This window comes from Cladosporium halotolerans, assembly GCF_011745625.1.
Source record: "Cladosporium halotolerans strain TM138-S3 chromosome Unknown Sca18, whole genome shotgun sequence".
NCBI classification, from domain to species: Eukaryota; Fungi; Ascomycota; class Dothideomycetes; order Cladosporiales; family Cladosporiaceae; genus Cladosporium; species Cladosporium halotolerans.
This window is the reverse complement of record NW_027191469.1, coordinates 212,049-236,372: the sequence shown is the minus strand read 5'-3', so window position 1 is coordinate 236,372 and position 24,324 is coordinate 212,049. Positions and strand designations below refer to the sequence as shown.

General features: G+C 56.1%; 10 protein-coding genes across 10 annotated transcripts; 7 read left to right on the top strand and 3 right to left on the bottom strand.

Moving 5' to 3' along the window:
- Positions 1 to 132: 132 nt before the first annotated feature.
- On the top strand, positions 133 to 1,469 carry WHR41_06014 (uncharacterized protein). The gene is made up of 2 exons (XM_069374619.1): positions 133 to 529; positions 595 to 1,469. The coding sequence occupies exons 1-2, from the start codon at positions 194 to 196 to the stop codon at positions 997 to 999; spliced, it is 741 nt and encodes a 246-aa protein (XP_069228749.1). The 5' UTR covers positions 133 to 193; the 3' UTR covers positions 1,000 to 1,469.
- A 1,800-nt stretch (positions 1,470 to 3,269) lies between these two features.
- On the top strand, positions 3,270 to 5,657 carry WHR41_06013 (uncharacterized protein; the record flags this gene model as incomplete). The annotated part of the gene is made up of 1 exon (XM_069374618.1): positions 3,270 to 5,657. One exon carries the CDS (start codon positions 3,270 to 3,272, stop codon positions 5,655 to 5,657), a length of 2,388 nt encoding a protein of 795 aa, XP_069228742.1.
- A 2,781-nt stretch (positions 5,658 to 8,438) lies between these two features.
- Positions 8,439 to 10,223, bottom strand: WHR41_06012 (uncharacterized protein). The gene is made up of 2 exons (XM_069374617.1): positions 9,582 to 10,223; positions 8,439 to 9,530 (listed from the first exon to the last, which is right to left on the bottom strand). The coding sequence occupies exons 1-2, from the start codon at positions 9,931 to 9,933 to the stop codon at positions 8,698 to 8,700; spliced, it is 1,185 nt and encodes a 394-aa protein (XP_069228743.1). The 5' UTR covers positions 9,934 to 10,223; the 3' UTR covers positions 8,439 to 8,697.
- Positions 10,138 to 11,678, top strand: WHR41_06011 (uncharacterized protein). The gene is made up of 3 exons (XM_069374616.1): positions 10,138 to 10,633; positions 10,687 to 11,402; positions 11,454 to 11,678. Exons 1-2 carry the CDS (start codon positions 10,466 to 10,468, stop codon positions 11,134 to 11,136), a joined length of 618 nt encoding a protein of 205 aa, XP_069228744.1. The 5' UTR covers positions 10,138 to 10,465; the 3' UTR covers positions 11,137 to 11,402; positions 11,454 to 11,678.
- Positions 11,679 to 12,143: 465 nt separating this feature from the next.
- Positions 12,144 to 14,993, top strand: WHR41_06010 (uncharacterized protein; the record flags this gene model as incomplete). The annotated part of the gene is made up of 1 exon (XM_069374615.1): positions 12,144 to 14,993. One exon carries the CDS (start codon positions 12,144 to 12,146, stop codon positions 14,991 to 14,993), a length of 2,850 nt encoding a protein of 949 aa, XP_069228745.1.
- A 492-nt stretch (positions 14,994 to 15,485) lies between these two features.
- WHR41_06009 (uncharacterized protein) lies at positions 15,486 to 16,971 on the top strand. Its single transcript, XM_069374614.1, has 2 exons — positions 15,486 to 16,628; positions 16,688 to 16,971. Exons 1-2 carry the CDS (start codon positions 15,620 to 15,622, stop codon positions 16,828 to 16,830), a joined length of 1,152 nt encoding a protein of 383 aa, XP_069228674.1. The 5' UTR covers positions 15,486 to 15,619; the 3' UTR covers positions 16,831 to 16,971.
- WHR41_06008 (uncharacterized protein) lies at positions 16,872 to 17,941 on the bottom strand. The gene is made up of 2 exons (XM_069374613.1): positions 17,849 to 17,941; positions 16,872 to 17,784 (listed from the first exon to the last, which is right to left on the bottom strand). The coding sequence occupies exons 1-2, from the start codon at positions 17,877 to 17,879 to the stop codon at positions 17,024 to 17,026; spliced, it is 792 nt and encodes a 263-aa protein (XP_069228673.1). The 5' UTR covers positions 17,880 to 17,941; the 3' UTR covers positions 16,872 to 17,023.
- Positions 17,942 to 18,496: 555 nt separating this feature from the next.
- WHR41_06007 (uncharacterized protein) lies at positions 18,497 to 19,939 on the top strand (the record flags this gene model as incomplete). The annotated part of the gene is made up of 1 exon (XM_069374612.1): positions 18,497 to 19,939. One exon carries the CDS (start codon positions 18,497 to 18,499, stop codon positions 19,937 to 19,939), a length of 1,443 nt encoding a protein of 480 aa, XP_069228672.1.
- A 552-nt stretch (positions 19,940 to 20,491) lies between these two features.
- WHR41_06006 (uncharacterized protein) lies at positions 20,492 to 21,715 on the top strand (the record flags this gene model as incomplete). The annotated part of the gene is made up of 1 exon (XM_069374611.1): positions 20,492 to 21,715. The coding sequence occupies one exon, from the start codon at positions 20,492 to 20,494 to the stop codon at positions 21,713 to 21,715; it is 1,224 nt and encodes a 407-aa protein (XP_069228671.1).
- An 805-nt stretch (positions 21,716 to 22,520) lies between these two features.
- Positions 22,521 to 23,390, bottom strand: WHR41_06005 (uncharacterized protein; the record flags this gene model as incomplete). The annotated part of the gene is made up of 1 exon (XM_069374610.1): positions 22,521 to 23,390. The coding sequence occupies one exon, from the start codon at positions 23,388 to 23,390 to the stop codon at positions 22,521 to 22,523; it is 870 nt and encodes a 289-aa protein (XP_069228670.1).
- Positions 23,391 to 24,324: the final 934 nt, after the last annotated feature.

Here is a 24,324-nt window from a genome sequence, read left to right as displayed (position 1 = left end):
CTTGAACAAATACATAAGACGTACAGACAAGGTGAGGTGAGAAGTAAAGACAGGACATCGAGGTACCCCGTGCTTCCCCGTGCCAGAGCTAAAAGCCGCAAAGCCCGACTCTCCGAAAAGTCGCATTGAAGCTCCTCCTACGCGTCTTGCGATCGCGAACAACTACAGGCGTCGCAGACCACCAAACACCACAATGAGCTCCACGCCCGGCATCAAGCCCATACCGGCTTCCAAGCCGGCGCCGACTCCCCTGCCACAAGCCAAACCTACCGAACTACTACACGATCAGTACTCCTTTCTAGCCGCCAACCTGCACCCGGTCATCTTGCTCTCTGGTCTTGCCCTGAGCTTCAACCGCCTGGTTCAGGATCCCGTCATGACTCTGGCTAGAGCCGCGCCTGTCGTGATCATCCTCCAGGCCCTCTACTGCTTCCTCTGCCTCCCATCCACAGGCCAGGCGCCGCCCCAGCCTAAGAACAAATGGAAGAAGCAGGCCAAACCCTCCCAGGACTTTGGAGCTAGAGCAGTCGTACGTCCCACGCCCACACCCTTACCTCAAACGAAACGCAACCGCTAATACAAACCGCCAAACAGCCCGCCTTCCTCTCCCTCCTCCTAACAATAACCCTCACCATTCCCGCCCTCTTCCTCGTCCTCATCTTCTTCGGCGCGCCCCTCACCACCCACCAAGCGCACACGATCCTGCTCGCCGCCCACCTCGGCCTGCTCGCCACGCCCCAGCTCTTCTACGTCCACGGGCTCGACGTCCGCGTCTGGATGCAGGCCGCGAGCTTGCAGCTGCCGCTCGATGAGGTCTACGGCATGAGTTTGGGCGCGGTGCTGGGCGCGTGGTTCGGCGCGGTGCCGATTCCGCTCGATTGGGATCGCGAGTGGCAGAGGTGGCCGGTCACGGTTCTGGTGGGGGTTTATGTCGGTGCGTGTTTGGGGAAGGTTGTTGGAGGGTATTTGGTTAAGGGGTGGAGGGTAAAGCTTAATTGAGGGGTGGGCAATTGGGGTGGTTGATATCTATGGATTGCCTGGAGATGAGATCTTGAAAACTTGGAAAGAGCTGGCAGGGCATTGCGGAGTATGGACGCATCTCACTCCGGACGACAGCCAACGTGCGCTGAACCGAGCCGCGAGGTCATTTGGCCTAGTTGCGAGAACGTCGACACCGGAGTGCGCGTCTCATTTGCGCGGAAGAACGTCTGATGCAACGAACCTGGCGCATTGGTTGCTAGGCACAAGTGTGAGCTCGAAGGCGATGGCTCTGTCACTTACGACTGCCGAAGCTGCGGATGCTCGTCGAAGAACACAAATCAAATGCCTTGCCATCAACAATTCAATTATGAGTCAAATGGTGCAATGTACAATGACGTGGGAAACAGGAAACAATCCACTCATCATTGGTCTGTCCACACCTGACAACCATTAATTGGTCACAGACATCCAATACATCCTTGAACACATCACATCTGACGCCCAGACACCTACGTACACCTACCCATGACTGGTCACAAACAAACGAATTAACATGCTAAGGGTTTAAAGCAAAGACCTACACCCGAACATGATTGGCATTCTGAACGGACTAGTAACCTGCCAATGAGAATTAGAAGCCTGATATAAAGGCCTCGTCAGCGGCGAGATTACTACATTGCGATCGCTCCGAGACCTGTCCGGCATCCCACCATGACTGTGACACCTCTAGCTCCAAACATTCAGGGCATGGCCTTGCGCAATCAGGCAAATGATGCCGGTAAGGTTAGTCCGGCCTGTCGTCACAGAGAGGACGATCGGCAGCTTCTCTGGTCGCGTGGTATGGTCTGCACGCCAGTAGGGCTTCTTCGTGGGCTTTGACATCATATATCATGCTTTAGTACCGTGGGATGCACCCTGACGGCGTGTCAGTAGTGGTTTCACGTAGCAATCGCCGGACGCACGTGCCGAGAACTCACGAGGATGTCGCGACTTCGCTCGGGCACGTCGTTCACGCTTGCCGTGAGGCGTGGGGAGAGATCTACAGGCGCAATTCTGCCGCAACCTTGCGGTCACGGCGAGGGATCCCTAGCGTCTGCAAGTCGCTCTGCAAGGCTACGCTCCAGCCGCCGCCTGGATGATCGAGTCGCTGGCTTGCAGCGCCTTGTAGGTGATGGGGCGGTGGTCACACTATAGCGAGTATGCCATCAGCAAGTCGGGGGCTCTCCATACAGGCTCACGGCGTCGCCGCCGCAGGCGTCCAGGCCCTCTCACTTGCCATTGGCGTCTGCCGGGCGGCAGAGGCGCATCGAAGCGACGGCGCGTAGCCGCTCGAAATCTCCGCAGCGACCACGTCGCGAGCCGGCCGACCAGCTTGCTGCGGAGACGCCGGCTCGAACGGGGCAAGCGGATGGACGGGCGGGCCTTTTTTCGTGTGTAGTTGCTGCAGGCACAGGGTGATGTGCAGGAGATAAGGGTCCGGGCGTGGGTAGCGGCTGGCGAGCGGGCTCCAGGGCTGGCTGGCCTGAGGTGCGTTGCCATACCGCAAAGAACGCAGGCTTCGACTTCACCCTTGCAGCCGCGGCGGCGCCCACAGCACCAACGAAGCCACCCACGAACCTGTAGCCACCACATTGTTCGCACCCGACGGTACCGCGGCAGCGGCGTCCGTAAGGCCAACCGGGTTTGCAAGCATGTCGAAGTCTGGCCAGCGCCTGCGCACGTGCTATCGAATGCGCGCCAGGGGGTATGCGCATTGTCCACCTCATTTCACAAGCGTAACTGTTCCCGGACCGCCCACAAACCGTCGTTCATCCCCTTGGGCACACACACGCCACATCCTGGCAAGCGCTGCTCGTTGCCCTGGCCGTCTGCTTCCTTCAGCAAGATCGTCCACTTCGTCGAACGCTACGCTTGGCCTGCCGTGGCCTGCCTTCGAGTCGCTCGTCTTCATACTACCACCCGCCTTCTCGCAACCACGCTCGCTGCACGTCCCCTTGACTGTTTCACCTCGAGTCTTCACTCCTGCATCTTGTCTCTCGTTGTCGCACTTAGCGTCTCTTCACACCTGCACATGTCTTGCCTTCATACTTAGCATTACTTGGATATAGTGGATCATTGGCGCAAAAGCCTCGTGGCAGATAATTCTAAACCAACCACCCACCTCCTGAACCAACGATCAGGCGCACGCGACCCCCTTATGCTCGGAGACTACTGATCCTACTGCCAAAGTAGCGCACATCTTCACGCCGCGCTTCTGGGACGCCACAACAACAACAACACACACGAAAATGCCGCTTGCAGCGACACTGGCCGCTGGCGGCATGAGGCCCGCCAGTTTTCTGCCGGCTATCAAATGCTCGGATTGCGGGAATGAAATCGAGATCGCTGCCATGGGAGAACACGTCTGCGAGAAAACGCCTGCTTCAGCGACGAGCGCGAAGTCGAAATCACAAAACCCGTACACGATGGACTCGATCGCGTCAGATTCGGAGCCTGCAAGCCCTCCTCCAACTGCGAATTACACCACGCAACCTGCGCCGCCCGTGACGAGAGTGCGAGCGCCTACTGTTGGATCGTCCGACGCGCCAGTTTCCAAACCCACAAGGCCTGCGCCTCCAAGAATCAACCCGGATGCTGCTAACAGGCCCTTCCTTGCGCCTCATCCTTCGTCTCCTTCATCACGCTCGCCCATATCACCTGCATCAAGTGTGCGTTCAGGAAGTAGCGCGGGGAGGAGACCGCCGCCTCTACGAAGCGCTACGAGTCCTATGCCTCGCTTGTTCGACCCTCGCCCGCCTAGCCCAGAACTTACTGGCGGCTACGATTGCGCCTTCCCGCCCTTTTATCCCGGTCAGCCTATTAGCAGGCCATCGACGAGCCATTCGCATAGGGGAACGCGAGAGCGGGCGCAGTCACGAGGAGGGAGCAAACTGGACAGGCCGATCACGTCTCAAGGAAGCACTGTGAATGGGCTGAGAAAACCTAGCAACCCCAATATTGTTGCGCCCTTGTCGGCACACGTAGACGGGCGGAGGCCCAGCGATACACACAGCCTTCGTTCGCAGGACGATCCCATCTCAAGACCTGCGACTGCAAACTCGCACCGTTCAGATGGCAAGAGGGAGCCACCTGTTAGGCCTGCTAGACCGCAAGAAGAAGTGCTGTCTCCCACGTTCCTGGACAAGTTCAGCCACGAGCCCATATCAGAGAGTGCCCTCCCACCGCAACCCCCAGTTCCTTTGCGCAGTTCAGATCGTAGCCAGACATTCCCTCTTCACCGTTCAGGCAGCGACGAGAGCCAACCTTCTCCCGGCTTGTCTCGTTCATCGACAGAGCCTTTCTCAGGCAGGCCGCGTGCTCCGAGCTCGGCAGTCAACTCTGTCAGCTCTATCGACATTCTGGGACATCCGGCTGCTCAGCGAGGAAACAGAATGGACCACCGTCTACAAGATGCACCGCCAGTCCCCAAGGCCGTCCAGGAACACAGGCAAAACTACTCGCATGCGTCGTCACAGTCTTCTTCGTCAAACGGATCGAAGCACTCCTACGCTGGCAGCAGTGCCGGCGGCCCCAGCCCGAGCACCAGCGCTGCCAGCAGCTTTGATGCCTTCTCGCCGCTGAGGGAAGAGCTCGCCTCCTACGGACAGGAGGAGCAGATGAAGCCGGCCGGCTTGAGCTTCAGGCAGCCTGAGAAGCCGACCGTTCAAACCGAAAACAAATCGCCGCCCAGGAACTTTGCTCGACCCAGACCTGAAGCCATTAGCCCAGGCACGCCGCCGAAGATTCCGGCAGCCATCGAAACCCCTGAAGAGTCGCCTGTCGACCCCAACTTCAACGCAAGGGTGTCTCACAACCAGCCCTGGGAGGACGACGTTCAGCATGTCAAGCCGCCACCTCTCAAAATCAACACCAGCCCTCGGAAGCGCGTGTCACCGCCTCCTTCCAAACCAGCACCGCCTCCCAAATCACCGAGCGATTACGATCCTCCTAATTCCGCTGCGCCTATATCTAATATTAATGCCCCTAAGACGAGACTGCCGCCGCCGCCTTTCCCACCGGCGCTCTCTGATCCTCAACCTCCAACCCCAGGAATCCGCCGTCCCACAACTCCCGGTGTCAGACCCATTTGCCGCGGCTGCAACCAAACCATTGAGGGCAAGTCTGTCAAGGCTGCCGATGGGCGTTTGACCGGTCGCTGGCACAAGCAGTGCTTCACGTGCCGCACCTGCGCACAGCCCTTCGCTACCGCCGACTTCTACGTTATCGACAACCAGCCCTACTGCGAGCACCACTACCACGAGGCAAATGGCTCCCTCTGCGCAGGTTGCCACCGCGGTATCGAGGGCCAGTACCTCGAAACGACCACTTCCGCTGGTAACAAAGGCGGCCCGCCGACGGACAAGAAGTTCCATCCGCGCTGTTTCACCTGCGTAGACTGCAGAATCGTCCTGGCGGAAGACTATTTCGAAATTCGAGGGCGCGTCTACTGCGAACGCCACGCGTTGGCTGCCATGCGCTCTCAACCTCGAATGGTTGGCCCACCAGGCCGCGGGCCACCTGGTCCTCGCGGCCCAGGTCTTTACCCGGGAGGAGGGCCGCCGGGCGGCCTCAGCGCGCCTGTTGACAGGCGTGGCCTCATGGCCGAGCGACGCACGACGAAGCTCATGGTCATGTAAGCTGGGCCCCTACCTTCTGCTCCTGCTTCTCTTCTTTCGTATACCCCCTTTTTTCGACTCCTCGGCTCAACTCGCTGCAGACGAGTTCTCCTTATCTTTCTCTTCCCACCCCTCGCAGGGCGTCCTCTTTCTTTAGACGGCAGAAGACACGTCGGGAAGAGCTTGCTGTTCCCGGCCGCCGGATTTCGACCACACCTGCAACCATTATTTTCACACCCTCGCCAGCACATTCTTTGGAACACTGTGTACAGGACACGTTTTTCTCGAGAGATACCCCAGGCAGTGCCTGCAGCTTTCTTCTGTTGGCACAGGCCCCCCTTTCATTTGCTCATCCTGGTTCTACTTTTGCCTTTCTTTTTCCCGTTTTGCATCGGCTCACGAGCGAGTCATCCGGCAGACAACTTTCTTTCAGCTTTTTGACGACGGTAAAAAGGGCAGAAGGAGCCGGTTCCTGAAATTCTCTTCTGTTTTCTTTTGATTTTTTTCTCTCTTATTCCTAATGTATAGACGAGACAGACTTTTGTTTTTGCTTCTTCAGATCTACCTCTCTTTCGCTTCGATTGAGAACTTGTTGGGGCTTGGAGATGGATAGAGAGGGAGAGGGAGGATAGGAGAGAGGAGAGAGCGAGCTCATAAATAGAATCTAGAACGATTGAATATGATGTTTGACACCATTTTGTGTTCTTCTGTCAACGTGATTTCTCATGTGCTTCGTCAAACTACGGCAAGCGTGAACAGACAGGTTACAGGAGCTTAGCTCCTTCCAGCCACCACAGCGCCCTGTCGTCCGCTGCGTTCCGCGCACCAACTCGTCGGCTACGAGATCGCGGCCACACAGCATCGTGTTCGCAACATCAAAGACCTTTCAAAGCCCACGTTACCGACCATGAATGTCAAGAATACTCACATGCAGATGCACACAAAGCCATCTCGTCATCCACCCGCCGCCGCGATCGCAAGCCACCGCGCTGCGATCGCACGTGGGACGCCTGACAGTCGCGATGGCGCGATGCCGCACAGCCCTAGCGCCGGCCCTTCTGCAGGTGCTTAGGAATCACGCAATGGGTCATCCGACTGCTGTGGACGCGAATGCGGTATGAAGCCGCTGATGGCGGTGGTATTATATTAAATAAAGAACGGTGAGGTCCCCTGCCGCGAGTGTTCACGGTTATTACGAGATCTACGCGCTGTCCTGCAACTGAGTGAAAGTGACCTACGCTTTCGAACGACGTCGAGCTTTCAGACCTCATTGCTCAATATGCCTACCTTCGACTCTCTCGCGTCTATGTGGTCTTTCATGCCCGCGGGCGGACAGGTCAGCATTCCGGCTCCGACGGCTGGCTCGAACGGCGGGTCTGCTCAGGTTAAGAAGCCTGCTGCTGTGAAGAGTGGTTGAGCGTGCTTCGGATTGCAAACACTGTCAAGAATACTGCGCGCGGCAGCTTGGATCCAGCTCGCATTCGCTGCGGCAGCAAGGTTCTTTCTTTCCTAGGACTAGGACGCGACTGGACACCGAGGCTCGGAAAGCAAGCGATTCTGGATGTGTAGAGCGCGTCGACTTCCAACGGCAGTCATATCCCTCTCACGGCTGCGTCCGGAGCACGGAGCTTTCGATAGAGCTGCCGCGGGCGATCGAGTAACAACAGAGGACCGAAAGGTCTGTCGAGCTGTCCCATGGATTGCACAGCGTGACGGTCGATCTTCCCTCAGGGAGAAGCTCCTCGGTTCAGCGGTTCCTCATAGTTCCTCGCGACACTCTCTACCTGTTGGTTGTGGACCCACGTGGACGGCATGAGTCCTCTTTGAAAGCCGCCTTCCGACATGCTCCCGTCTGATGCGGATCGGCCGGTGGATATACGGGGAGGGTTTCAAGTTCGTCGGTGGTGTTTGTCTGCAAGAAATCCAGTTGGGAAATTTTCTTGAACAGGAGAGCTACATTGTCGTATTCGTTCGACGTTGCTTACCACAAAATCTGCCTCGAAGATGTCCCTGGAGTAGCTAGAGTACGCAGTCTCTTGTGCGATCTTTTCTATTTGACGAGACTTGCGTCTAAGAACTAAAGCATCCAAGTCCTCAAAGCCATCTTAGAGATAAGTCGGCCATAACCACTATATTTTTTTACCAGCGAGCATGAACGATAAATACGAAACGCCTGCCCATTTCAGTTCAAAGACTCCGCAAAATCCTCTCATAGAGCTTCACCTCAACCCACCTTAAGCCCTTTATTACACCAGATCCAAAGAGAACGAAACGCAAATCTTCAACCGACCTAAAGGTGAAGATCTAAGCACCTCAGACTACTTCTATTCATCAATCTCTTTAGCTATATACGTGTCGTTCGGGCGAGCTCATTATAGTCTAGCTTCTCCAAACAAGTGACCGGGCGGCCGGTATTTGACTTTCTATCGGGTTAAGATGTCTCTACTGGTAAGGCCCGAGACGAAGAGTCTATACGTCCTGGGCTTGGCTGGAGGACGCTCTATTCCTTGTCGCGTTACAACGTGATTCTTGAAGCTCCATAAGGAGGCTCATGTAATTCAATAGGAGCGGAACCGATCTGGTTTATGGTAAAGCCTCGCAATGCCCTTTTTATAACGTTGTTTGCTTATTTCTTAGTATTTGCTAAGTCGCGTCAGACTCGGTGGATAGTTTCCAGGAGACCAGAGAAGCGTCTTGTTAGGGTCGGAATGGCGCACCGTCAATCGCCACGCGTCGAGAGGCGGATTGAAAGGTTCCGCGTTGACGGAAGGCATCAGCCACAGCTGTGTGGTAGGTATGAAATTTGAGAAGAGAACTTTCACGATATAAAGAAGTCTATTCGCTCAGCAACATGCGGGCGGAATACCATATGCTACCTACTCTACGCCACGCTCCAACCCCTCCGTGTGCCAGCAAAGCGAGCCGAGGGAGCCGTGGCTCCTCCTGCGGAACGCACGGCAACATATTAGGAAACGCCGGAGAACAATAAGATATGCCAAAGGGTGGGGGTCTGTACGTGTGCAGGGAAAAACCGCAGAAATTGGAATAAAATGCGAATCCTCTAGTTCCTGTCCAGCCTGCGCCTCAGGTTGCGCGTGCGCTTCATCAGCTTCTTGTACTTGTGCTTCTTCATCTTCAGCTTCCTCTGGCGCTTGACGGAGATGAGGCGCATCTGCGGCTTGCGGAGGCCGGGCGTGGGCGCGCGGCGGACGTGGCGGAGGGGGTTGTGGACCGCCGAGACGGAAAGGCCGCTCTTGCGCTGCGACTGCAGGTAGGCCTGGTGTTTGCGCCATGCGCGCTGGAGGAAGGGCTGGTGCGGCTGGCGGGAGGTGGTCGCGCTCACGTCCAAAGTCTTGCTCTCCGTGGGGTTGGGGATCTGCACTAGAGGAGTCTGGGAGGCAGTGTATGTCCTGTGGCCGTCGGCGGCGGTGGACTCGGTGATGTCGATGGTTGTTCGGAAGTGCTTGTTCTTGGGCTTTGCGGCACGCGCGCGCTTCTTCTCCGGGGCCTTCGTCTCAACAGGGAACGCCTGGGGCGGAGGAGGAGGCTGGAAAGGCCTGAATTGCATAACCAGCTCGTCGATCGTCCTAGGTCTAGGCGGGCCATCCAAGTGCTTGACGTTGCTGTTGTTGCTCGAGCTTTCCTGGAGCACTTCCCATCTTACACCAGCCTCCTCTTGTGATGCGCCGGTGCCTTCGAGGGTCTCAATAGTGTCCTGCAGGGCAATAATCACGTCTTCAGGCCTCTTTTCCGCAGAGTTTCCGTTCTCCCAAACATCAGCCTGAGGTTTCGACTCAAATATGCTGTTGAAAGTCTCTTCAGACGCTGGCGGAGGGAGAGGGTTGGCGAGGGACAGAGGGTGATGTAAGCTGAAGAAGGTGGAGAGCCAGAAATCTGAAGGAAGATTAGTATATGTTCCGTTTGATGTTTCAGGGTGATCCTTACCCTTCTCTCCGACATTTTTGGTGTCCGGAACAGTGGGCAGACCAGCAAACTGGTTTGCCTCCTCCTTGCCCTTCGCGGTCTTCTCAACCTGCGTCCTCTTCAACCTGCTTGTCCTCTTGGGCGTCTTCTCCGGCCCAGAAGCCTGGGTGCTGTTCTCGGCAGCCGGCGCAGGCTTGTTACTGCTATCGGGAGGGCAGCTGGCTTTGCTGCTGGAGTGTCGTCGCTGATGCGGGCGGCGCTGCTGGGAGGCGGTAGCGAAGCATTGCGATGCGGTCCGCTGCGCAGGCGATGGAGTGGCGTTGGAGATGGTGGTGGCGCGGTGGGCGACCCGCGTCAGTTTGGAGGAGAACATCGCATGCGAATGTGATGTTCCCGCGATGTAAGGGTGGTGCAGGGCGGGTGAGGTGGTGAGTCTGCGGTGTGACAGGATGGCATGCGGCGGCTTTGATAGCGGACTTGCGGCGAGTTGCGGCGCCGGAGGACAGGGACTTGGCGCGGCTGGCTTTGGGGACAGGCGGCGAGCTCATGTGGATGTTCGGGCGGTTATCGCGACATCACGCATGCAGCAGGTTCCCACTTTCTGCGACACCGCTTGTCTTCACGCTTGGCCAGTTACCTGGGCTGTCCTTGCGCGATATCTGTACCATTGTCATGCCCATGGCGGGCTTTTGTGCAAATCAAAGTTGACCAAGCGAGGCTTCGCCACATCACAGGTAGGGGCGATCACAAGTCGGGCGTTTCTTTTTCCCCATCATCACTTTCGTCACCGTCATTCGCAGTAATAATCCCGGGCATCCGGGAATCCGAAGTGATAATCTTGCGCCATCCCACATCTATTGACAACCACCTTGGGGCGGCATCTATTATCCATCTCCAGTCGAACTATGGCGCAAGAGCACAGCGAAGGTCATCCGAAGCCAGATGAGACTGTGCTGCAAGAAGCGGGCGATCTCAAGGTCCTCGACGAGAGTGGCAAAGAGCTTCCTTTCAGAGACCTCTTCAACACCGAGGGTAGACAAGTGATCGTGTTCATCCGACACTTCTTCTGCGGCGTGAGTCGTCATCACTTGGCTGAAATGCTGTCATCGCTGACGGGGCTCAATAGCACTGTGAAGACTACGTGCGCCAGCTAACCAAACACTTCCCACCCAAAGACCTCGAACGGATCAAATCGTCGAGCGCGCTCGCCATCATCGGTTGCGGTGAGCCGAGTGTAATCGCAGGCTACAAACAGCGCACCGGGTGCCCGTTTCCCATCTACTGCGATCCTTCACGTGCTTTGTATGCAAAGCTTGGAATGACCAAAAGCCTCTCTCTGGGCGACCGAAAGCCCGAATACGTCCAGTCTAGCGTCCTAGGCGGCACGCTGAAGAGCATGTCAAACATGGTCTCGTCCGGACTTGGTTTTCTCAAGGGAGGCGACTACAGCCAGAACGGTGGCGAGTGGGTGTTTGTGGACGGAAACCTGGAATGGTGCCATCGGATGCAGAACACACGGGACCATGCCGAAATCTCTGAGCTGGGAAGTGTCTTGGGGTTTGGGGTAATGAACTAGTGGTTTGGTTCTCTCATGGGATGACGGGAGGGTGGTATGATGCGCCTGCCTTCGATGGAGCGAGACTAATAATACGACACCTACAATACGCTCACTGGATTCTTTTAAGGACGTGCATTGCTTTGTTTTGGAAACAGTTGTGAACGCAATTTCGAGACTTTCACTATCGTACCATGTAGGATCATGGAAGACCCGATATGACGCGCGCGACTGCGCCACACTGGGGACGTGAAGATGGTTCGAGGTCTGCTGGTATGATGCCTGAGGTAATCATCAACTTCGCCACACAATGATAGGCAACTTATCATGCGCTGCAGAAGAATGCCGCCTGGAGAGACATTCAGAGGTAACACTGAGAGGATGAAGATGGAGCAATTTGAGGTGCGAATCTGATAAAAGCGTCCCACATTCTGGTCGCATTTATTCCTAGTTCCCGGTCTCGCAGTACCTTAGTGCTTGAAAACGGCAGGTCCTTATATGGAAAGCTTCATGAAGCACGTCTCACATTTAAATACTGTAAATCCTGTACAATGCTGTCTGCCATCGAAATGATACGCCTCATGACGAAATAACACCGCTCAGTTGATCTCGCACCCGGATGGTGGACCATCCGGTATCGCAGCCCTGCCGGAGACAGCCGGCGACGGTCGCTGTACCCCAGAAGCTAGCACGACGGGAGGGTGGCTGTGATCGTACGAGAGGTTTTGAGCGCCGCCGCGGACCCCGTCTCACAAGCCCGCAGGGCCCGTTCACCGTTTCCTGCAACCCTGGCATAACCGACTTCCCAATTGCTCACCCCCAGGCCCATCGCGTCGCTAAGATAGCCAGACCCCCTCGAGTCCTTGCTGCCTGCAGGAGCGCACACTGCCGTTATTTTGCTGGGCCATGGTGCCTCGTCTCCTGTCACCTCAGAGACACGCGCACCCACGACTTTCGCGTTGAAACGCCACCACGCCTGGACCCCAAATACTGAACTGGTTGCACACGAGCTCTGATTAACCTTCACCATGGACGCTCCCACCTGGCAGGCCGACTTTCAGTCAGGCTTCGACGCGCAGGTGGGTCAGAGCAACGAAGGCTGGGAAGACTGGCTGCGCTGGGATCCCACCGCGGATTCGACTTCGCCTGAAAATGACTTCTCCATTGCTGGCTCAAGCAAAAACGACTCGCCAATCCAAGACACCGTGTTCCCCGCCATGGATTTTGACAAGCTCGGAGCGAACAGCACCATGGCACCGCCGATGATCATGGGTGAAGATGGTTTCGACTTTGGCAACAACTTTCCCGGAAACGACGCCTTCAATTTTGGCAATCCGCCTGATACCACCAGTAGTTTTGACTTTGGCATGACAGCTTCTAGCCAACCTGGACTCCCTCAGACTCAGAAGGCCGACGCGAACAATGCACTTTGGCCTCTCCCTTCAAATGCAGAGACACAGGGAGACTTTGATCTCTCGGCGCTCTCCGCTATGTCGCAGGATCAGTCATATCAAATGCCCTCTAGCGGACCAGGCTCTGTCGCTACGCCAAGTCTGCACCATAGCCCTGAGTCGACGACCGATAAGAGGACAAGCCTCTCTTCTCAGACATCTCCAGACCCCCCAAAGAAGCGAGGTGGCCGCAAGAGGAAGGCCGAAGTGGAGCAAGAAAACAAGAATGAAGCTGGTGACTCACAAGATGGAGATGAGCCGCCAGTGAAGAAGACCTCTCATAATGTCATCGAGAAGAGGTACCGCAACAACCTCAACGACAAGATTGTCGAGCTGAGACAGAGCGTCCCTGCATTGCGTGCTATGGGCCGCGATGGAGATGATGCTGAAGATCTCGAGGGACTTGCTCCTGCGCATAAGCTCAACAAGGCTACTATCATGGCGAAGGCTACTGAGTACATCAAGCACCTCGAGAAGAGGAATACGAAGATGGAGAAAGAAATGGCTGCTTTGAAGACTCGCTTTGCTGCCTTGGAGGCTGCCTTTGGCAAGGCGCGTAACCGGCAGGCTTCGACTACTGCTGATCCACCAAGTGGCACTGTTAGGCCCAGGGAGATGTCGACGGCTTCGCAAAATGGCTTGCAGTCGTACCTGAATGTTCCTAACGCCATGCAGCAACAGCAGTACATGCAACAGCAGGCGCAACCGAGCTACAACCGCCCTCCGAACCCGCCGGCTGAAGCACAGAACCGTCCGAGGAACGCTCAGGGTGGCCTCATGAACAAGGTCATGCTTGGTTCAATGGCCGGTCTTATGATGATGGAAGGCTACAACGAGTCGCAGTCTGGATCCGACTCGTCTCACGGGCTCGGCGCAATCCCTGGCTTCCATCATATTATCAAGCGCGGCGCCGAAGACTCGTTCTCCTCGCCAGCTGCGTTCTCCCGACAGGGTGCCCTGCCATTGATGAAGGTTCTGCTCGTCTTTGGCGCTATCGTGTATCTCCTGGCGCCTCTGCTCACTTTTAGCCCTGGCAAAAAGCAAAAGATGCGGCCGTCGGTACGCTTGCCCCAGGCTCCATCACTGGCTTCGCCTGTTGAAGTCCGCCGCAAGGCCTGGCTTACTGCCGTGCAATCGGTCTGGATCCCGAAGCACTTCTTGCTCGAAGTTGTCGCGGTGGCTGCCAAAATGCTCAAACTCTCCGTGCGTCGTTTAATTGGGTCCGAAACTTTCACTGTCGTTACTGGAGCGAACAAGGAAGACGAAGCTGCTCGCATCAAGGCCTGGGATATTGCAATCGACGCTCAGCTCGCAGGTGGCGATGCCGAAGTGAGCTACTACCGCCTGCTTCTTACGTTGATGGCCAGTGGCACTCTGCCAGACTCCCCGAACAGACTCGCGCAGAAGGCTGTCCATTTCCGCGTCTTCTTCTGGGAGGTTGCGAATGCCGGATACGGTAATCTGGTTATGTTCAAACAGTTCACTGAGAAAGTCGGCAAGATCTACTGGGACTCTGCTCGCAAGCAGCAGAAGGAGCTGCTTCACGCGAAGGCTCAAGGGCGCCCTGGCCTTGACGATAACGTGGACATCCTGCCCGATCATCTCGCTAGACTGGTCGAGCTCGACTGTGACGAGGTGTTGAGCGATGAAATGATCCAACGCGCGTGGAACTTGGCTTGGAACAAGCCCGCTGCGTATGGCTTGACCCCTAACGTCGCTAGAGACAGCGTTATTGAGGATCACGCTATCCGCTCGCCTCTTGACGCGGTGGCCGCTTGGTATGCCAACATCCTCGTCGACGAGACTCTCGCAGACGCAATTAGCACTGGCCGCTCTCGGTTCGACATCGAGTACTACCTTGGACTCGCCATCAGCATCGCGCCCCCAGCCTCCGCGACCCAGGCTCGCGCTCTCGCCGCCAAAGCCGTCCTGTCCAACAATAACCGCGACGCCAACATCGTGACAGCCCTGGAAGCCCTCCCAGTCATGTCGCCCAACAGCCCCATGAACCTCGTCAACCACGCCCCCGCCTCCCCCGAAGTCCGCACAGCCCTCACCCTCGCCAAACTCATCTCGCTCTCCTCCAGTGCTGCGCCAACCGCCGCCCGCTTCAGCGTGGCCAAGGCACTGGCAGCCCTGCACCTCGCGCCAGAGCACTTCACGCTGCTCACCGCCATCGGCGCTTTCCGCCTTCTGCGCGTGCTGAGCTCCGACCGCCAGGCGGCCGCTTCGCTGCAGGGCTTGGAGGAGATCGCTTGCAGTCTGCGCGTCTGGGTCGGCACGTCGGCGGGGCGTTCTGCTGGTCTGGGCAAGGATGAGAGGGCTAGGATCGTTGATTGCTGTTTGCGCGTGGCGAAGAGGGCGGGCGGATGGGAGGAGGGCGATAGTGGGTACGGGAGCCGGAGTGTTAGCCCTGAGAGGTCGTAGAGGTAGGGGAGGATGTAATGTTTTATGGCTGGATGGATGGATGGAGTCTTGATGGGGATTGGAAACAGGGTCATTAATGTCTTCAGTTAGACTGGCAGAGGTCGAGCGCGGTTGCTCCTTCTTGTGTAAGGTTAGGGTTTTGGTTTAGGGTATTTGATTTGGATTCATGAGTATGATCGCATTCTTGCTTTGAATATGCTTTGGGGATGGCAATGGTGCAGTCTTGATTGGCTTGTGGTGATTTTGAATGATGCGGAAAACAGCTAGCATGAACATCATGGCCAATTTTCATTTCTCATGTCTTCTCACGGAAATCTACGCTACTCCTGGATGTTATTGGTCTCTCTTGGAATTTGCCCATGTTCATATCTAAAAGCGACATTCGACAATCGGCACTGTCAGCATGCAAGTGCCGAAGGTATCGTCATCGCTGCTCCAGCCCGCATGCTCGGGAGTTGCAACGCGACCCTGTTTGCGGGGACATGTGGAACGAGACGGCAGTCGGAGTCGCGAGGTGCGTCCGAGAGCATCTTACGTCCTTCCAACACTTTTCCGAATGATGGCCTCCCTCTTACCTCATACTACACTCTGTTCAACACAGCTACGTCCTGGCAAACACACCGACTATGGCTGACACCCAGAGCCCGACCGCTCAAGCGAGCCAACACGGCCAGAACAGGCCCGTCACTATCACCGCCGCCGACGGGACAACACAGTCAATCGACCTCAAGCCTAACGCCGGCGCCTCAGTACCAGACAAGCAGGCTATAGGCGAGGAGTCCGAGCCCCTCGCCGACTACTACAAACGCGTGGGCATCGACAACTCCCAGCGCGTGCAGATGGTCAAGCTCTCGCACATGCGCTACCAGCACCCGGACCTGGACGAGATCACCACCTTCCTGCTCGACTTCGGCATGCACGTCGTCAAGCGCACCGACACCAAGGTCTGGTTCCGCGGCTACGGGCCCGACCAGTACGTCTACTACGCACAGAAGGGACCCAAGAAGTTCCTCGGCGGCGCCTTCGAGGTCGAGTCCGCCGCAGAGCTCGACAAGGCCGCTGCCATCCCCGGCGCCGGGCCCGTCGAAGAGCTCTCCGACGCCCCCGGTGGCGGCCGCATCGTCACGCTGCACGACCCGGAGGGCTTCCCGATCTCCTTCGTGCACGGCGCCGCGCCCGCGCCGCAGCACGACTACCCCAAGAAAGTCATCTACAACTACGAGGGCGCCGACAAGCCGCGCGTGCGCAAGTTCAACCGCTTCACGCCGGGCCCCGCCGCCGTGCACAAGCTGGGCCACTACGGGCTGTGCGTGAAGGACTTCGGCGCGCAGCTGGCGTGGTACACGCGGCACTTCAACTTCGCGCCGACGGATTTCCTCTACGTGCCGGACGGCGGGGAGGGCAAGAAGACGAAGGACGTGGCGGTTTTCGCGCACATCGATCGCGGCGACGAGCCCGTCGACCACCATACGTTTTTCATGAGCGGCAATCCGACGGCGCATGTGCATCATTGCAGTTTCGAGGTGCATGATTATGACACGCAGCATTTGGGGCACCAGTGGTTGGCGGGCAAAAATTATAAGAGCGTTTGGGGGATTGGGAGGCATATTCTGGGATCGCAGCTGTTTGACTACTGTGAGTTTGCCCGCGTCGATTAGGGGTTGATACAGCATGCTGACATGATTTCTTCCTAGGGTGGGACACCACTGGCAACATGATCGAGCACTATGCCGATGGCGACTTGGTGAACAAGGACACGCCTGTTGGATGGGGCATGGCTGGAGACGAGAGTCTCGCGGTTTGGGGCCCTGAGGTACCGAAGTGGTTTTTGGAGTAGGGTTGACCCTTTCAAGCGTTAGGCATGCGGAATGCGAGCAATGTTGACGACCAGATCTCGTGCTCTACAATTCTGTCTTAATTCAGAGTCCTAATGTAAAGTCTAGCCAATTCGTGGGTATCAATCCGGGTATCTTCCCAACCACCCTTTCCAAAGTAGTGTGTGTATACATCGCGCCAGAGATCCAGGTAATTTACATGACCACACAGATCTTGATGCCGCAGCACTTGATGCCATCGTCTCTCTGTTGGTTCGGCTCTTCGTAGCCCATCTGTTGCTGGGGCTGGTGGTGCTGTTGCTGTTGGCCAGGGTACCCGCCGTATTGCATCTGCTGCTGCTGGCCAGGGTATCCTCCAGACATAGGGTAGGCAGTAGTGTGGTGCGGCTGGCCGTACTGGGCATGCTGAGGCTGGTGCTGCTTGCCGTAGTCGAAGGCCGGCATCTGCGGCGGCCCATGGCCTCCACCGGGCTTCAGCTCGACGTAGATCCTGCCCTCGTTGTGCTCCGTGTTGTACTTCAGCCCCAGCTCGCGGCAGATCTGCTCCACGCGCGGCTTGATCTTCTGCACGTGGTTGGCGCTGTGGTTGCCCTTGCCGACGATGACGTGCAGGTGCGACTGCCCGCTCTGCTGCGCGTAGCGGATGCGCTGCTCCAGGATCTCCTCGGCCTCCTCCACGAACTGCCCGTGCAGGTCGATCGTGTCGCTGTCCACCTTGCCCACGGCGTTGTTCTCGCGGAAGATGAACTCGGACGCCTGCCGGTTGTACTCGTCGGCTTTGGCGGCGTGCTGCTTGCCTTGCTGCGACAGCTCGTGCGCCTCGCCGCCGTCGCCGCGCTGGTACGCTTGCTGGGAGCGTGCGGCGAAGTGCTGGTGCTGGCCTTGCTCTTTGCGGGCGAGGTCGCGCAGGCGGTCGTATTCTTGCTCGGCGTCGCTGGAAGGGCCGTGATTGAAGGCTGGAATCGAGTGTTAGGTTTGCGCGCGGATGCAGGGATGTGCAGGCATTGTGTCGCAACTCACCATGGCCTCCCAAACGCTGTGTGTGAGACATGACTGTAACGAGAGAAAGGTTGAAAGAATGTTTGGAGAAGACTGCACGTCCGGCGAACGATTGGAAGTACCAATGGCTCGAGAGCGTAGGCGTCTGTGAGCCTTGGAAGTGGATCGCGTACAACCAACTTGAACCTTGTTGCGTGCCGATCTATGCCAATTCAGGCTGGATGCGACGGCAGGTACAGCCTCCGTGGATCCGTGAATCCGTCAAGCTCACGTAGCCCATGTTTCGAGATCTCGATGTTTATGTTTGCTACTTTGTTACTACAATACATGGTGATGATCCTTCATATTTCGGATCTTGGAGGTCGTATGAACGGATGGGAAGAAGCCCTCCTCTCCGTGGTGTGCCCTTTGTTTCTCCGACGAGTAGAGCAAAGGCGCTTCCGCCTTGAGCATCACGTGATCATTCAATCTTCGAATTAGGCAAGTAGCTGCTTTCATCAAGTAGAGCGGCGGCTAATGAAACACGCTTTGGCAGATACTGGAGGAGTGTTAAGGGCCCACTGAAGTTGTCAAGTGTAGTCGACAAAGTCTGTCTCCTCAGTATCGGAAGGATTCAGGTCTACATTGTCAACCTGATCAGGTCACTGAGACGCGAGGACTGCCGATATCATGGCACTCACGGATACACCAACCGAAGTGTTCACACTCATCTGTCAACAATGCTCGCCAGGATCGCTACGAAACCTCCGCCTCGTGAACAAGCGTGCTCACGCAGTCTCCACACCACTGATATTCAGACGTCTCTATCTCGCGCCATTTTCTCCCAGTATCGATCGAATGCTGTCTCTATCCCGCTCTTCCATATGTAAGCATGTTAATGCTATAGATTTCATCCCGGATCGTCTGCCGGACTGGAGCTACGAACGGTGGAGTCAGTCTGTTTCGTTCAAACCATCATTCCAGAAGTGGCGTCAAAGTGTGATCGATAGCGAAGGTCCCAGGGATCCAGAATCACTTCGGGATTCATACCAGAAGCTACCCATGCACACTTTCACGCTTGAGGAGATGAAGCGTGGCCTGCAGGCCTACCGCGCGGTCACCAATCAGCAAAACTTTTGGCGTGCAGATTCTGATGGTCTATTGCTGAAGGAGTGCCTCTCCAGCTTGCCTAACCTGGAAGAAGCTGTTATCCAAAAGGCCAAGCCGATGCACGGATCTCTTAACAAGGTACCATTCTGGAAGCACTTGAGGCGCAGTATTCTCATTGGGCCTGACCAGTGGATTTTCGATCATTCGACTCCTGGGCGAGACCCATCAGACGGCACGTATGCGCTGGCTTTCCTCCAAGCCATCGGCTACCGCAATACCTTTTCCGGGGTCAGGAAGGTGGAGAAGATGTTACTCGATCTGACAATGGAATGCAGTCTGTCCACCTTGATTACACTTATAGAACCGACTGCAGATCGGACTGCTCGACTTGAGCTGGTGAAGGAGGCTTTCAGGCCACTGAAACATCTCGAGATTTCATGCCCCTGTGCACCAGACTTCATAGCAGAAGACGGAGAACAGCAAGGTGCCGAGGTGCAGGAGCTGATTCGTGCCTCTGTACAATTGGAGGTCCTACACCTGGAATACGGCGACCCCCGGAAGCATTATTTTCAGGAAGGGCAATCTCGGATCAGTCTTCTGCCGTTCTTCTCAAACAAACAGCCGACATTCCCACATTTGCGCGAGCTGAAGATCACGGCAGCAGTGCCAGGAGATGCTTTCGCGAAATTCTTGTCCTTGCACTCTCAGACGCTGCGACGGCTCGATATGCGCGACTGCGTCAGCGACGACTGGGAGGCAGTCCTCATGGCAATCTCAAGATCTTTGCACCTTGATGAGATATACCTGGAATGCTTGCATGACTACGCCCGTCTTGCCCCCGCCACATTTGACCGGATTGATGACGATCATGATTCCGATGATGACCCTGAAGTTATCAAACATGCATTCACCCATTTTTGGCAAGGTATTGGTGGCGCAATGGGTCTCAGCGAGGCTATGGGGGTGTTTCTACTGGAGGGGCAAGGTGAGATTCCGGAAGAATATTACGAGGAAGACACTTGAGCGGCGATCAGCCCGCTGGTTGCTCTCCTCAATTTTTGGTCGCCGTGAGCTGCTTTCAACTGGAAGCGACCGAGAAAACAATTGAGGTACAGTGAATTGATGCCGGTCATCGAAGCGAAAGGTAGTGCAACGCGTCAAGTTAAGGTGATGGAGAAATGGAATGGTGTTCTTCAGAATTGACGGTCGTCACTGTGGAAGTACGTGAGAATTTAAAAGAATTGCCAGGTATCATAGCGCGAGTGTTGCTTGTGTGCAACATGGCCTTCGTTTCGCATTGTCAAATGCCAGCTAATTAACGAAACGATTCATCAGCCCGCTAGCCGCTCTTTGAAGTTCCAATGCTTCCTCACGCTTCTGGTCCCTTTGCCGCACGTCCACTTCCGCCCGCCGGGAGCCGAGGTCGGCAGTCCACCCGTTGCGTGCTTGACGCTTATCATGCGCGCATCAGTCATCAAGCGTGCTGGAATTATTCCCGCCCTCACACTTCTGACGACACACTCCTCCCTGATGTTTTCCCATACCAGAACATAATATACAATCGTCAAGACGAATATGCCCGACTTCCCAGCTCATGCCTCACCGGGCTTCCCGCCCATGCAGGCGCCCAAACCAAAGCGCAATGTCTCGGAATTTCAACTCGACACCAACCCCGCCGACCCCTCGTCCGTCGCTCCGCCTCTGGTCAGCCCTTCGTTGACACCACCGACTACTCCTTTCGCCAATGGCCAGAGACCCGATCGGCAGCCTCGTGCTGTGCCAGTACCTGAGCCTTCAAGCGAAAATGCCGAAGAACAAGGAGCGTTGCTGGAAAAGCTGCCCCACGTGGAGTGTGCCGTGAGAGCCCGGATACCGACGACCACTGGGCAGGAAATGTGGTTACACTTGTACCACAATGACGTCGACGAGAAAGAGCATCTAGCCATTGTGTTCGGTCCGCACATCCGGAGCCGAAGTCTGGATGCCTTGCGGCCGGGAGAGACGGAGAGGGATCGGATGATCAGAGGCGCGTATGTGGGGACGCTGTACCCGGGGCGGACGAGCAGTCGGTTAGAAGCGATCAGGAAGGATGCTGGTGTGAGTTCGCGGCCTAGTTCGGGGTATTTGGCTGCGCTCAATGGCTCTCCTGGCAAAAAGCAGGAAGCGGAGAGCGATACGTCGAGCGTGGCGTCCGGATACCCCGACGATCTAGGGCCCGCTATGGTGAGGATACATTCTGAGTGCTACACCGGTGAAACTGTCTGGTCAGCGCGGTGCGATTGCGGCGAGCAACTGGACGAAGCAGCGCGGCTGATGTCGCTTCCAATGCCCACGCCCGCTTCGACGCCCGGAAGCGAAATCGGCGAGAACGACGCTCATCGTGCCGCGATGAAGCTTCCTTCAGCAGGCGGTGTGATCATTTACCTCCGCCAGGAAGGCCGCGGCATTGGTCTCGCGGAGAAGCTCAAAGCGTACAACCTGCAGGACCTTGGACACGACACGATGGAAGCGAACCTCCTCCTCCGTCACCCGGGCGATGCGCGCTCGTACGGCCTCGCGACTGCGATGCTTATGGATCTTGGGCTCGACGGCGAGAGGGGTATCAAGCTTTTGACGAACAACCCGGACAAAGTACGAGCTGTTGAGGGGCCGCAGAGGGAGGTTAGGGTTGTGGAGCGGGTGCCGATGATTCCTTTGGCGTGGAAGACGGACGGGAAGAGTGGAGTGCAAGGGCCTGAGGTGGAGAGGTATTTGTCGACGAAGATTGAGAAGTTTAAGCATATGCTCAGCAGTGGGTGATTGAACGAAGCGAGGAGAAAAGGACACTCATGTCTCACGGAGGCTGGTCACTCCCATCACCTGCCCTCCCCAGCCGCCACACTTGGTTTCGGTCTTGGTCTTGCCGGAGTCCATGAGGCCAACTCCTGAAGTCGCTGCGAATTGGCATCAAACTTTGCCTTCCCCATTGGGATAAGCCAAACGTCTATTGAACAAGCAGAAGAGCATCGCTTTTCAGTGGTTTGGGGGGTCGGGCAACCAAGGGGCGGTAGCTTGGGGTCGAACTGTACATATTCCTCGCAAGAGCCCAAAGCAGCGCCCCAATCACGAATCTAGGATGAGATCTACGATAGCATTAACTGGCATACAATTCATTTAGTCCTCAAAGTCTGTTCCACCAAACATTTTTTATCCGTTTGTGCTTTTGGACTAAAGGAGAGTTGCAAACATTGCGAAAAGCACCAACCATTGTTTTGTTGTATTTGAGAAGCTGTTGGGATAGCAATTCCTACTGCGTAGAATGACGGCTCTGACAAATATGACATGATCAGATCCCCTAATTCGTTACCTTAACAGCGATTCGCCCATTCATCGTGCGTGCGCGCCAACAACACGCCAATCGCGACCCAAAGTAGCCATTGATCATTGTTGGTTCTTTTCTCGGTGCAAATTGAAGATGAACAGATTGTGCTGGGCAAAGTCAACCTCACGCCGCAATAATCGGGAAGTATTCACTGTCCATTGCCCCCATTGCAATGCCTTGGTGCTGCGATTTCCAAAGAGGCATGGTTCATCATAGATTAAAAGTAGGTACATCATCGTCTGCCTAAACCCTCGCCTTCAGCGGCGCAAGCTTGAAAGTGTCCCAGAACTCCCTGCCAAAGTAACAGCGTCCAAGCACCTCCATGCTCCGCGGCAAGGCCCAGATCTTCTCCTCGCCCATGAGCTCAAACACCCATCGTGCTTGGTGAGAAGGCATGTCGTCGACCTTGTCGCCTGCAGCGCCTGCATCACCTTGCTTCTTTGGCTCAGCCCAGCCAACAAACAGCGCCCACCAATCGTAAACAAAGCCGTCAGTGAGCATCCATCGTTGCCCCTTCGCCGCCTCCCAGTTCCCTATCACAGCAACAATTGCTCGCGAAACGTCTAGGCCGTGGACCAAATGCAAGCTTTTCTTGCCTTTGACGTCCTCCTTGGTCTTCGCAACCCGATCGACCCAAGTGCTCGGATCGCGTTGCCCGCCCCAGAGCCCAGCAAGGTTCAGCACGCAGCCCCCGTGCTTCAGTACCGCATCTTCGGCGACGGCGCGCGGCATTGACGTGTTGTACGGCGAGCGGCGCGAAACCCAGATCGTCTTCTGGGGGATTTGCCAGATACCTGTGCTGCCGAGCTGAATGAAGCGAGTTGGGTGGGGGGCTTTGCCGTGGCCGTCTTCGTATGACTTGATCAAGTAATCGGCCTGCTCGGCGGATGTGAGAGGGAACGTAATGAGCACATGCTTTGCAAGGGGCAGCGAGCTCATTTGACTGCCGTCCTTGCTGTCAGGTTCGAAGCGCCATTTGATCGTGTCGAACCCTTCCACCTTGCGGCCATCTGTGGTTGTTGCGGCGAAGGACCAGTTGCGTTCTTCGAGCAATGGCAACAGGAACGTCGATGTCCACCCGGCCCCCAGGACTAGCAAATCGATCTGATGCATGGCTGTAGTGTGCTTTCAGTGAATTGTCACCTTTTCCCAAGCGATTCACAACGATCAATGGCACCAGGTGAGTGAAACGCACGTGATGCTGCCTGCCTCAGTCCAATGACGTACAGACTACAAAGGTGAGCACCTCAAGGTCGAAGCTGCCTGGATTCTAAGGCGTCTGCAGCCGTGAGAACGGCGGGACACCCGTCGTCACGGGCTCCGCTGAGTATAAATTCGATTTTCCCGCGGCGAACTTCCCTCCCTTTTTCTTCTCTCTCCATCCGAGTGCAAGGGCATTACGCATATCAGTGAGGATTCGTCCGAGATTGCGTTTTTGCTAGTTGAAAACTATCAACTGACTGCTTCACATGGTCTTCGGATCGTGTGGGAATTTTTGGAAACCCCCCTTCTGCTTCTTCCAAAGCATCCTTTTCTTTTCATCAGTTCGTCCTCGCGCTTGTCGCGATGGCGCTGGAGAAGAGATTATTCATGGTAGATCTTGTACTCCTGCTGTGAAGAGTTTCCACTGTCGTGCTGTGCTGCATGTTGTCGCTGTGTGCGTTTTGGCCTGTTGTGGTGTTGTGGTGTTGTGCGTACGGTGTGGGTGGTGCGGGCGATGGTGGGCAAGTGGTACAGTCACGTAGGGAGGCGGGCGCTGGAGTTTGAGAGCATTCTGTAGCAGTGTCTGTTGTCTATCGTAGTTCATTCAAGCTATTCTACGTGCTTTCTGCTCGTTTGCCGTTGTTGTTAGCGCGTTGATTCGTGTTTTTACTGTTGGTGTACAGCCCGCGTGCGACCGGCAGTAGGCAGCAGCCAAACAGGCGCCGCAGGCTCCCACCCATTAATGGCGGCATTTCCAGTGTTCTCGATGTGTCCTCTTCATTAAAGAACGATCCGAAGGTCCATGTGTCTATGGCGCTAGGGTCTACACTACCGTCGGTACAGG